At 44.0% G+C, this 13773-nt stretch overlaps 1 protein-coding gene across 4 annotated transcripts; it reads right to left on the bottom strand.

Annotated features, from left to right (window-relative positions):
- Positions 1 to 6865: 6865 nt before the first annotated feature.
- Positions 6866 to 10405, bottom strand: otud3 (OTU deubiquitinase 3). 4 transcript variants are annotated; one of them, XM_004070223.4, is made up of 8 exons: positions 10297 to 10405; positions 9520 to 9789; positions 9041 to 9189; positions 8540 to 8652; positions 8349 to 8471; positions 8087 to 8228; positions 7612 to 7784; positions 6866 to 7449 (listed from the first exon to the last, which is right to left on the bottom strand). In XM_004070223.4, the coding sequence occupies exons 2-8, from the start codon at positions 9723 to 9725 to the stop codon at positions 7285 to 7287; spliced, it is 1071 nt and encodes a 356-aa protein (XP_004070271.1). In that variant the 5' UTR covers positions 9726 to 9789; positions 10297 to 10405; the 3' UTR covers positions 6866 to 7284. The 4 variants fall into 4 exon arrangements, with proteins under 4 accessions (XP_004070271.1, XP_011474961.1, XP_011474959.1 ...); XM_011476659.3 differs by lacking the exon at positions 10297 to 10405 and adding an exon at positions 10257 to 10279; XM_011476657.3 differs by lacking the exon at positions 10297 to 10405 and adding an exon at positions 10134 to 10237.
- Positions 10406 to 13773: the final 3368 nt, after the last annotated feature.

The following is a 13773-nucleotide window of genomic DNA, read 5'->3' as shown; positions in this document are numbered from 1 at the left end:
AAACATTAACTCACAATGGAAGTAAAGCTGCAATGGAGGTGCTTTTATCCTGAAATTAATTAGTGTATATATATATATATATATATATACACATCAAGCTCAAGGCCCCAACTGACAGTGTCCTCAGTGAATGTCTCAGGCAATGGAGAACAGAGGATACAGTGCTGGAGGACAGATCCTCATGGGAGGACAAACCCCTGCATGGGATGTACCACCGGACCATAACTGAAGTGGCTGATATCAAGAAGTCCTACCAATGGCTAGAAAGGGCTGGCCTACAGGACAGCACTGAAGCACTCATCCTGGCAGCTCAGGAACAAGCCCTGAGCACCAGAGCCATAGAGGCTCAGATCTACCACACCAGACAAGACCCAAGGTGTAGATCTACCACACCAGACAAGACCCAAGGTGTAGATCTACCACACCAGACAAGACCCAAGGTGTAGATCTACCACACCAGACAAGACCCAAGGTGTAGATCTACCACACCAGACAAGACCCAAGGTGTAGATCTACCACACCAGACAAGACCCACGGTGTAGATCTACCACACCAGACAAGACCCAAGGTGTAGATCTCCCACACCAGACAAGACCCAAGGTGTAGATCTACCACACCAGACAAGACCCACGGTGTAGATCTACCACACCAGACAAGACCCAAGGTGTAGGCTGTGCAAAGAGGCGCCTGAAACAATCCAGCACATAACTGCAGGGTGTAAGATGCTGGCAGGTAAAGCATACATGGAGCGCCACAATCAAGTGGCTGGAATAATATACAGGAACATGTGTGCAGAATATGGACTGGAAACCCCAAGGTCAAAATGGGAAACACCTCCGAAGGTGGTAGAGAATGAGAGGGCAAAGATCCTGTGGGACTTCCAGATCCAGACTGATAGGATGGTAATGGGGAGCCAACCAGACATTGTAGTGGTGGACAAAGAACAGAGAATCACCTGAGGCCAACGCCGCCATCTCCTGAGTTGAAAATGGCTCACAAAAAGGCTCTGCTGGGTCATATTCAATCAGATAAGAAGTAATGAGATATGTTATGTGGATGTTGAGATAGCTTTATGTGGGGTGGATGGGACATTATTTTTATGTACATTTATGTCTGTGTGTGTGTGTGTGTGGGGGGGGGGGGGGGTTACATGGCCGCATACTCCTATGAAATTAGGTAGTTGCGCCCCTGTTGTGGGTTTATGTGTTGTATGGTAAGTTAATGTGTTGTGATGTAAGTTACTGTGTTGTGTTGTGAGTTAATGTGTTGTGTGGCTCAATTCAATTCAATTTTATTTCTATAGCCCAAATTCACAACAGTCGTCTCGATGGGCTTCGTGTCGGTAATTAAAAAAGTGAAACATAGAATCAAAAGGATCATGAAAACATAGAATTCAATAGGAAAATACTAAACTGACTAAACTAAACTGGTCATCTCTGCCCTTAGACCCCCCTTCTCTGTAAGGAAAAACTCCTAAAAAAACGGATTCCGGAAGAAAAGAAGAAACCTCAGGGGTGATGAAGGAGGGATCCTCCCCCAGGACGGACAGGTGATGGACCAGAACTTTTAGGCCGGCTGTACACTGCAGGTCTTGATGCCCATATCCGATTTTCTGACTATATCCGATTTTTTTGACGACCCGCTTACATCATCTTTTAAAAGTGACCCGTATCTGATTTTTGCATTTACACTACAATGCTGAAACTGTCACATGTAGACGTTCTGAGGACTACGTAGCAGCATTTCCGCCTTCCACGGTCATCCTTTGGACTTTTGTGACTGCGGTTGTCATGGAGGCAAGGCGGCGACGGAAGGAGGCGTTGCCTTGGGCGCTCCAGAGGGGGGGGGAAAGAAGGAGGGCTGGTCGGCCGTCTTATGTGCTCTCTCTGAGTTTTGAATGAGGAAGTGTTTGCAGACGTTGTGCTGTACTAACAGTTTGATCCAAGTGTTGAACCTTTCCTGAGCAATGACACACGGGAGATTTCCTCGGGGTTCTCTTTTCCGTTCTGAACCCTCTGCCTCCAGTGGGCTAAGAAAGACTCCAAAACTTTTGGGCGAGACACCTTATTTTTAATTTACGGTTCTCCGACAGTCCCCCGCTCCGCGCTCACACCCGCTCTCCTCTCCTTAAGTTACACGCACACACACGCAAGCACGCGCGCGCGCACACACACACACACTGTCCCCATCATACACGCCCCCCCAAAAAATAAACAGCTTCTAGCTTGTTCCATAGCAACGGTGTCCCGCTTGATTAGATACCGTTTGCGTCCCGACCGGGACCGGACCGGACATAACAGCGGTTTCCAACTACGGTCTGAAGCCTGAGGCTGAAAGGTAACACGCTGACAGCAAAATCAGCGCACAAAAAGCACCTTAACAAGTCATGTGATCTCAGTTGGTGGTATCCTGAATTGACATCACTGACGTACGACTCGCATTTACTGGGGAATATCCGATTTGTCTGCTTACATGGCACACGCAAATGCATGTATCCGATTCGTATCCGATTTATTTCCACATATGAGAGAGGCCTGTATCCGATCTGAGAAAAACGGAATCCATGCGCTTTTGTCCTGCTTACACGTTCACCGATCATATCCGATCTGTGCCACATGAGAGGAAAAAATCGGAATTGGGTCACTTGAACAATGCAGTGTGAAGGCGGCCTTAGAGAAGAATTAACTTATCTAAATCTACGACTACATATTTAAAGTCCAGCAGACGAGCTTCATCCAGCTGGAGTTGGGGGGACAGTCGGGGCGCGAGTCCAGCCGGAGACAGGAACCACAGCCAGGTGTAGGAGCAGGAGCAGAGACGAGGTACTCGGTCAGGAACAGGAGCACGGATGAACCAACTGGAGTCTGGAAGCACTCCCACTCCCCAGGAGGGGAAAGAGGGAAAGAGGGACAATACATGAATCACTGCAGCAAACAGAGGCATGGAGAACTAAATGATGAATAATGATCAAGAATAGAGGAGAGGAAGGGTAGAAGTAAAAAAGGAAAGAGGACAGAACCCCAGTGCACCATAGTTACCCCAGCTTCAACTTCTAGCAGCCTTTTAAAATAAATAGTTATTATTAAGTTTAATTTAAACACATTAACATTAAGTTAAATAATCTCTGAATACTAACTAGTCTGACAATAAGCCTGTCCACAGAGGAATGTTTTCAGTCTAACTTTGAATGTAGAAACTGAGTCGGCCTCTCTTCCATGAGCTGGGAGTTTATACCATAAAACAGGGGCTTGGTGGCTAAACGCTCTACCTCCAACCGTACTTTTACTAATTCTAGGAACCACAAGCAGTCCTGCATTTAGTGAGTGAAGTGTTCTGATTGGATGGTAAGGGACTATGAGGTCCTTAATGTAGGACGGGGCCATTCCATGTAAGGCCTTATAGGTTAACAGGAGGATCTTGAACTGGATTCTAGAATCAACTGGGATCCAGTGAAGTGAAACTAACACAGGAGTGATGTGATCTCTTCTGCTAGTTCCAGCTAACAATCTAGCTGCTGCGTTCTGAACAAGCTGGAGACTTCTTAAGGAACTCTTAGGACACGCTGCTAACAAGGAGTTACAGTAATCCAGCCTCGACGTAACAAATGCATGGATGAGTTTTTCAGCATCACTCTTAGAAAGTAGATTTCTGATCTTAGCAATATTCCGCAGGTGAAAAAAGGCAGTTCTACACGCCTGAGATATGTGAGCCTTAAATGATAAATCCTGGTCAAATAAAACCCCAAGGTTTCTAACTGTGGAATTGGGGGCTATACTTATGCCATCCAGGGAGACTATCTGAGCAGACAGAGCATCTCTGAGGTTTTTAGGACCTAGTATAATGACCTCAGTTTTTTCTGGGTTCAAGAGGAGGTAATTAATTGTCATCCAGGTCTTGATGTCACTGATGCAGGCGTTCAGTTTCTCTATCTGGTCATTCTGGTCAGGCTTCATGGATAAATACAACTGCGTATCGTCGGCATAACAATGAAAATTAATGCTGTGTTTCCTGATTATGTTTCGGGGTAGCATATAAAGCATAAACAGGATGGGTCCTAAGACTGAGCCCTGTGGGACTCCGTAGCTGATACCTATCGGATAAATAGGATTTAAACCACTGGAGAGCAGATCCTCTGATCCCTATGTCCTGCTCTAATCTATGGAGTAAAATACCGTGGTCGATAGTGTCAAAGGCTGCACTGAGGTCTAACAGGACCAGAATCAAATCAAACTTTATTTATAAAATAGCGCTTCTCATGCATTTGTGCAACTCAAAGTGCTTTAAGGCCCGTTCACACCGGGACGAATTTCGCCGGCGATTTTCGCTGACGTTTAACGCCTCGTGACTAAACAAAGGGCACCAATGAGAGTGTGCACACCGAGGCGAAAAAACGCCACGCGTCACAGCGTCAAAAAAAAAAACGCCTCGGGTTCGTTTTTTTTTTTTTGACGCCTCGCGTCGAAATCTATTGGACCAATGAGAATGGCGCTTTTGCACACGTGTCTGGAGCTTCTGAAGTTACAGTAAAACACAACTTGGGGGCGCTCAAACGCAAAACTGCCTTGCTGAGCACACATACCAGCGAAGAAGATAGACGCCAAGTTGCATCTACACTGCCGCGAAGAAATAATGACGGACATTCTAAAATATCCCCGAACAAAGCACCAGTTGGAGCTACTGGTGCTTGAAATATTCATGTTTTCTTTGTTTGATTCTGACAAGCGCGTAAATACTTGCTCTCTTCTTCTGAGTGAAAAGCGACTTTCAGAAGCGTAAAGTTGCGCAGCGCCACCTTGTGTGCAGGAGTATTCTGTTTACATTAAGCGCCATCTAATGTCAGGGAATGAAATTGCATGTTCGCTCGGCTCATCGTCAGCGAAAATCGCCTGGGTGTGAACACAAAAAACGTGGCGAAAAACGCTGGCGAATAACGGCTGGCGAATATTCGTCCCGGTGTGTACGGGCCTTTAATATTAAAAAGAGAAAACACAATATTACAGTAAAAACCCAATCCACCCTTCCCACTCCCCTCTGTTAAAACATATGACCCATGACCCCCACGTTCAATGAATAATGACTATGTAACTGTAAGAAAAATAAAATAAAATAAAGAAATAAACAAACAAGTAAGGATAGAAAGTATTCCCTTTTCTGAGGCCAATAACAAGTCATTAGAGACTCTAACTAGTGCAGTTTCCGTACTGTGGTGAGGTCTAAACCCCGACTGAAAGTCTTCAAAGTGGCTGTTGTCCTGTAGGTGGCAGTAAAGCTGCTTAACTACAACTCTTTCTAGGATTTTAGAAATAAAGGGGAGGTTTGATATCGGTCTATAGTTGGCCAAGATGCTAGGATCCAAACTGGGCTTTTTCAGAAGACGTTTAACAACTGCATATTTAAAAGACTGTGGCACGTAACCCGTTTCCAGAGAGGCATTTATCATTGTTAATATGGGATCATTAATTAGGGGAAAAGTTTCTTTAAAAAGTCTAGTGGGAATTGGGTCTAACAGACACGTTGAGGATTTGGTGGACGTAATAATTGATGTTATTTCCACCTGATCCACAATAGTGAAGCAGTCTAATGTTACAGAGGTTTCTATGGATGCCTCCATTTCTACCGCTTCAGCCTGCTCTGGGCTGATAGTAGGAATAACTTGATTTAACTTATGTCTAATATTTGAGATTTTACTATCAAAAAATGTAAGAATCATCAGAGCTGAGAGAGACAGGAACATGTGGTTCTACTGAGCTCTGACTGCGAGTTAATCTAGCAATAGTACTAAAAAGAAATCTTGGATTATTTCCATTCTCTGATATTAAGGTTGAATAGTACTGGCTTCTAGCTCTACGCAGAGCTTTTTTATAATTTAATAGGCTATGTTTCCAGATATCCAGAGACTGCTCTGAACCGGAGCGACGCCATTTTTCTTTCCGACTTACGGGTTTCTTGTTTAAGAGAACGAGTTTCAGCGTTAAACCACGGTGCTACTATGGAGGCCAGAGAATGCCCAAGAAGAAACTAAATACAAAATTCTGTTTCCCATCACAACTCAACACCTTTGACCGCACAATCCCAGAAGAGAGGGTGTTCAGTGTTCATGTGGGGGCTCTCCTTTTGGTAAGTTAATGTGTTGTGAGGTAAGTTAATGTGTTGTGTGGTAGGTTATTGTGTTGTGAGTTAATGTGTTGTGTGGTAGGTTATTGTGTTGTGTGGTAAGTTAATGTGTTGTGTGGTAAGTTATTGTGTTGTGAGTTAATGTGTTGTGACCCTTCTGGGCCACCGTAGAGAAGGTTCTGCACTCCGTGTCAGTGAAGGATCTTGTGTAACCATGCAGGGATGACGGATCTCATGGTTCTGCAGTCCGGACCTGTAACCGGGTCACTGATTCTCTTCTGTTTCTGAGGGTCTGGATGGTAGGCGAGCTTCATCTTTAGATCTTTTAAATCAGGGCTGGTCCTGGGGATCTACCATCCGTGTGCTTTGCAGTTCTGATCAGCTGACTCAGGTGTCTCTTCACTCTGAAAACACCTGATCCAGATGATCAGTAGCAAGATGGTCAGGGAGATCTGGAGAGCAGATCCTGTGTCGCTGCAGAACCGTAGATTCAAAAAGAGATCCAAAACATTCGAATTTGACAAAAACTCATTTAATTCATGAAATCTATCGTCTCTGCTACGTCGGAGGGTGGGGGTGGGGGGCACACCTGGACAGGTAGTCAGTCCACCACCAAACCACAGTCACCTCAGAAAGCTTTTTCTGAGCTGTGCAACAGAGAAGAGTCTAACTTCACACGGATGGAAACCCGTTGGGATTCGAACCAGAACCCTGATGGCGTGCAACAAAGAAAACTGCAGCGACACAAACAGATCTGGAAATTATTTTATAGAGATGTCCTCATCTGAAAACAGCCCCCCCCCCCCAGAAAATATTCACAAATGTTTCATCAAATCATCCATACTGTCACATTCCTCTAAAATTCCCATTAACTCCCGTTGGTCACCACTCAGCCGCGGGAATCAAACGCCCGTCACGGTGAAGTTCTACAGAGAAGCCTCGGAACCAAAAGAAGAACCAATCAGAAATCCTACAAACCGGGATTGGTCAGAGTCCAGCAGAAGCATCAGTGGTCAGTCCGGTCCCGACCGCTTCCACGCACGTCCTGCTGCTGAAGGAAACTATGGGACTCGCTTTAGGAGGAGCGTCTGCTGCGACAGAACCGCTGGACTTAGACATGTGCTAAACTGTAGAACTTTCCTCTGGAGGAACACTTGGAGAGACTTCAGTCTAAATACTGAGAGTGTTGAGAGCTGGCACTAAAGTCACAGCGTCCGGCACGTTCTGGTTCTTGTCCGGGGCTGTTCTGCTCTGGAGGAACTTCTGCCGGTGCCTCTCCTCCTGACGCTTCTTCTTCTCTTGTCGCTGCTGCTCTTTCCTTTGCTTGTTGGACACCTGGCCGAGACACAAAGCAAAGGTTTCAAATGCAGGAACGCTGCAGGAACGCTGCAGGAACGCTGCAGGAACGCCGCTGTTTGGATGTTAGTGCTTTAGACAGACTGAATTCTAGGATGAACAGGGACTTTGGTGACATCACTGAGTGCCTTTTGCCTCCACCTTGGATTTCTGCGCGTTGTTGCCCTCTGGTGGCGGTTTTTGCTCGGCGCAGTCCGCTCTGCAGGCTGATTCAGAGTCACGCTGGCCTTGGCAGGGCTGGTCCAGCAAAGAGCCAGCAAGCCATTCAGCATTTATTGTTGCTGCACTCAGCTGGAGCAGGTTCTCCTCATCACCTGAGGAAGAACGAGAGAGACGAGCGGCCGTGAAACATTCTAATCACAACAACAGATAACCTACAAATATTGGAAGACGTTTCACCACTTATCCAAAAGGCTTTGTCAATTCATTCAGCCTCTTGGATAAGAGGTGAAACATCTTCCAACTTTAAAAACTAAGTCCAGAGGACAACCCCTAAACCTACTGCTATGATGGAATCAACCTGCATGAATGAGAGTCTTCATCGATACAAATATAGGAGCTATCAGTGTGAAAGGAGGGCGGAGCCACAGCGAAATGTTGAGATTGATCTGCTGACCCTGCATTCCTCGGTTCTTGATGGAGTTCAGGATAACGTTGTCCTCTTCAGAGGAGGAGTAAAGGGATGGAGAAGGTTTTTTCTGTCTTTCTCTCTGTCCGTCTCCAAACTCGCGCTGACAGCCATGGGAACGCTGAAGATTCTGAGGACAGCAAACACATGTCTGCTAAAGCTGCTGTCATAAATGTCGATTGTGTCTTTTCTGACAAACATGGCGCGGTTACATCTCCTAACTACTGATCAGAAAGAGAATAATGATGACCTCAATGCGGAGCTGAGCAGGACTCTCAGAGTTGTCTCCAAGCCGCCTCACGCTGTCGTAATGATCGCCGTAACGGTAGGCGATGTGCAGCTCTCTGCACCCCTGCTTCTCTGAACCATTTATCTGCAGAGGAGAAAGTCTGGATAAAAACACCCCCAGAAAATGACAAAGGCTGTTCTGTCATGCCTCACCTCCCACAGCGGCGTGTTCAGCTGATGGATGACCACCTTCACCTGCTGACTGCGAGCAAAAGCCACAATGGCGTCGTTGCCAGCAAACGTGCCGGGCTGGGACAGGTTGGACACTGGAGAGACGCAAACGGGGGGAAAGCCGGACGAGAACAGCGGTTTGGTCTCAAACGCTTGTTTTTATGCTTTTCTCAAATAATTGTACAAAACTATTCATTTTATTTACTGTAATGATAAAAATAAAATAAAAAAAAATGTAAATCTTAAATGTCGCTTTATGTTCTCAGGTTGTTTGCTCCAATTGGAACAACAATTTTACCAAAAAACAATAAAATCTTAACCAGAAAGTACGAAAACACCAACAGAAACAGAATGACCACGAGAAGAGCGCCGCATCCGGTCAAAGGTCAATTTCCTGAAATCACTGATGTTCATATTTGGTTAAAAACCCCACAAATATGAATGTAATATCTGTTCATGTGTATCACTTGTCGAGTCTCTCACAGTGCTGAACGAAGGGAACGTCATCCTCCACGAAGGGCTCAAAGTCCTGTCGATGGCTCGTCATGTAGTGGACGGTTTCTTGGCGAAGTCGCAGGTGGTCGCGGGAATGTCCCTGCAGCTGATCCCCGAGGGCCCGGAAAAGACAATTCCTGCAGGAGACGGACACTCTGGATGAACCACAAGCTGTCGGCAGGTTAGAACCAGAGGCCGGAAGGTCGTCAGAGTTTAGTGTCGGTTTAGTCTCATAGTCCTGGAAACCACAGTTTGCTTCGACTCTTTGGACCAGAAACAACATCAGCTCCATGTTCTGCCTGAATGTGAAGTGGCTTTGAACAGCTGATCCCCAAAACCCAGAAGTAATCGGAATACCTGTACAATCAGATTACTTTAGGATTCACAGAGGAAGACTGTCTTTGGCTGAACTCTGTGTCTGCAGCCGCTTTGGGGGGGACGTGTGTCAGGAAAGCCCTCCCCCTTACCCGTCACCCGGCACCTCCCTCAGCTTCAGCCCCAGCGCCTGCAGCTGATTGGAGAAGCTGACGAACTCGGCCCCTTCGTCCGCGTCCTGAGGACGGTTCTTGCGGTCTTTGACGAAGGCCCGGCGTGCCGCCCGCTCGTCCCTCTTGCGTTCCAGTTCTCCTTTCTTGTTGCTTCGCACAGGTTTGGCCGTCTGTTTTCTGGACATGCTGGTTGATGTCAGAGACTCGTCTACAGGTGAGGAGTTGGTTCTTCATCCAGCAGCGTGACGCCTTTGGAAGAAGCACAAACATTCACAGCAAAAGGGTCAAAGTTCAGCTAAAATCCTGCATCAGCATCCCTGCAAAGACTCTTTTGGTTCCTCCGGTCAACTACAATCACAGTTTGCACCACAAACTGTATATTCTAACGCAGAGTCGGAACATTTAAGGAAAACTGCTCAATTCAAAAAGTTTCAAATGTTTCGTGGAGATACTAGTCATCAAATCTAAGTTTTCAGACGATAAGTAGATCCTGCCGCACCGGAAACTGTCATCGATGTATTTTCCTGAGTTAAACGAATGCAGACATTTTGAAGCGGTTTTGTTGTCTATGAAGTCAAGGATGTGAAACCAACGGTCGCTAGCTTTAGTTTAGCCAAACTCCACCGTGACCCAGAATTACATAACAGCTTCCGCCGCTCCTCCGTTAACGTTCCCGGTGTCTATAGATCAGCTCTTCTCCTCTGACCGACCGGTACCGTTTAAACTCAACGTCCGGTGACTTTTCCTTGGGTTTACCTCAGAATACTGAAGAAGTGATTGTCGGGTTTTGTTTACACCTGAGGTGCGTGACGCGTCTGCGCGGTTACGTCAAAAACGTACGGAAGGCCAAGTGGGACAAACTGCACGCGCGCTTTGTAATTTGACGGGGAAAAAAGCTCCTTCAGGTTTTTAAGAAATATAAACTTAATGAGAACCCCTAACAATTATCAAACTATTTGGAATGTTTATATTTTATTTATTTTTTAATGTATTTATTCTATTTCTTTTTTTTCTCTTTTGTGTCTTATGTTTATTCTTTCACTGTTATGCTCAATATATGTTTTATGTTAGGTAAGGGTGATTGTTATTAGTAATGTTGTCTATGTTGTTATTGTTCTATGTAAGGTAATTCAATCGTTAATAAAGTTCTTTGGGTAAAAAAGCTCCTTCAGGTCCACATACAGCAGAAATAATGACCAGAGGCGCATAAAGAACAAAAATAATAACAACAAATATGATAACGCAGCATCATTAAGGTAAAAACGTGTTGTTATGTTATGTTGTTACGTGTAATCTGTTATGGGCAGGAGCATTGGTGAAGAACATCCCACTTCCTGTCATCCATTCGTTTACATTCTGTCCTGCTATCTTACAGCCCCTCACACCCCAAAGCAAACATTAGTTCAGCAACAGAAATGACAGCAGTATCAGTTCTATGCATCCGTCCGGTTCTGATCCAGATTACAGGTCAGACCAGGAAAACAAAGACGTTCATGGATCTATTTGTCTAGATTTATTTCAAGCATTGTAGTCAAAGCAATAAAAAAATTACACCTATTTATCAAACTCATTACAGAAATGATGAAATGCATAGATTAAAACGACAGAAAATAAAACAAAACAAAAACGTCACTTAAATCACATTTGCTTAATTAAGCAGAAGAAGCAATCTTATATAATTCCACCCCTACTGAGTTCACAGAACTCATCTGAGACGACCTCAACTTCAACCGAATAATGTCATATCAGTCTGATTTTTTTCATGATCTAGACAGCAGTATTTGGACAAAGTCAATGTCAGTGATCAGTGATTGGTCCGTCTATCTTCATCGTCTTCATCTGTTTGGCAACTACCGTCGCTATTTAGGAGTGAGCTTGTTAGAAGGCCACACCCCTTCTACTGAAAGCGGGCGTGGGAGAATCTGTTAATCAAACAGACTCCACCTACTTATATTGAGGCATCTGATTGGTCAGTTTATAACTGGAATAATCCGTGTCAGGGTTCTGACTTTTTCCTTAATAAAGAGAAGAACCACACAGGAGATGGGAACTTTTGCTAGACTTCTGCAGAAGGAGAATCGCTCTGTGACAGCCCAAACTGTCACAGAGGAGTTCTGCCTTCTCAGTGGATCCAGTCTGGTTTTATTGGTGGCCGGGGTTGATAACATAAAAGTAGGTCATTCAATCAAGCAGTACAGGACATCGTATTCTTGTATAATCAGAACTTTTCAGGTCATTGTTTTCTTCCTGAAAGATAGAAGTTAGAGAATCATATCATGGTGATAGTAGCGTGTAAGCAAATGATTATTACATAACCCTAACAATCTGAACAGCAGAAAAAAAAAGAGGAGTAACAGCTGTTTATCTCTCTATAGAAGTCTATGGGATGTTGGCTTCTTGTAGCCAGCGGGTACTTCCTGTTTGGAGCGCCAGAGGGGAGAGACCACTCAGTCCAGTTCTCATATATAATCACTGGCTCAACATGGCAATTGTCCCACAAAATCTGCCAATCACAAACAGGTGGGTTTGTGCTGATTGGTCTGGATTCAATCACTGTGAATAAGGAGCAGACAAAAAGATGCTGATCGTATTTGTGATATGGAAAACAGGCTGGGGGGGGGGGGGGGGGGGGGGGGGGCACACGCTCCCTGCTCCACTTCATTCTCATGGCTCAACCAGCAGACAAATAGATCCATGAACGTCTTTGTTTTAGCTCTGCCATTTTTGTTGCACCGTTAAAGTTAGGTTGGGGGGTGTGGGGGGCTGTAAGCCAGGAAGAGATAGTGTAAACAAAGGGATGATGGGACATGGAGGCAGGATTTCATCGTACCAACAGTCTAGCTCACAGCTAAGAGATGAATTTCTAATGAACTCCTGTGTCACGGTTTTAGTTCCTTTACTTTTGTGTTCTAGTTGTCTTTTGTTTTCTGTCATATTTTGAGTTCAGTTTCTTGTTTTATTTTGAAAGTCTTCCTGTTATGTTGGTGTTTCGAGTTTTACTTTTGGTCCCCATCTGCCCTTATTGTTTCCGCCTGTGTCTCGTCAGTCCTTTATGTATTTAAGTCCTGTCTTTCCTTCCTCCTGTGCTGATCCATAGTCTGGCGTTAGCGGTGTTCTGAGTTCCTGTGTCTTTGTAGAGTAATTCAAGTTTGCCTGCACGCTGCAGTGGAGTTTGGTTTAGTTTTGGACTTTCAGTTATTAAAGACCCTTTTACCTGGAACCTCCTGCCTCCTCTCTGCACCTGGGTGCTTCCCACATCCCCCCGTAACATCCTGCCGCTTTGCAGAAACTATGTCCTAACACTGTTTTGTCCAAAAACAGCATCATCATAATGAAAAGACCACTGAGAACACGTTGAAAAAAAAGATGAAAAGATGATTGGGACCTTAAAAGGGCTGGACTTGTCCATAGACTCACTCATCCACACATTCTATTGGACAATCTAATGTCTGCAGACATAACAGCAAAGAGAACTATAAACTGTTCAAACCCAGAAGAACGGCTGTTAATGAGCAGAAGAAGAAATGCCAACCTTGGACAATCGACAGATTATGGAGCCTTTTTATTTTCCCTTACAGCATTACTTTATTAGAAAAAAAAAATACAAAATATAAAAATAAAAAAGTAAAACAAATGAGTAATCACTTATTGAAAATGGTTAAATTGATCGACATTTAATAAATATTACTTCACTTGCTCCAAAAATTGATAAATTGATTCAAAAATCTTTCCTAATGTAACATAATTTTGCACATGTTTTTAACTTATGATACTTGATGAAATTTTGCTATGAAAATCTCTGAAACAGTGTTGTGTCTACTTTACTGATATAGTATTATTTTCTAATCATATGAATGACTTTTATAAGTAACATAATCTGCATATATTTTATATAACTGATCTGCATTTACCATGTTGATTTCTAAAATAGTTATTTTTACATTACAATTAAGTAATTCATCTTTATCATGTGCTTTATTGATATTTCAAGATTCTTAATTCCGTCTGATAAAAGCTAGAAACCGGATATTGATAAATCATGTAATAAAATGGTTATAGTATAACGGGGTGGGATTATATAAGTTCGCTTCCTTCCACTCCCTTTCAAGCAATATTTATTAATATGTATAATTATCCTAATTTTGATTAGTTACTGTATGACTGTATAACTGATGATTGTATTGCTTTTGTGTATTTCTAATTAATTGCTTGAAACAAACCATTTCAAATCAA

Source organism: Oryzias latipes, chromosome 7 (genome assembly GCF_002234675.1).
Source record: "Oryzias latipes chromosome 7, ASM223467v1".
Taxonomy (NCBI): Eukaryota; Metazoa; Chordata; class Actinopteri; order Beloniformes; family Adrianichthyidae; genus Oryzias; species Oryzias latipes.
This window is presented reverse-complemented; position numbering and strand designations above follow the sequence as displayed.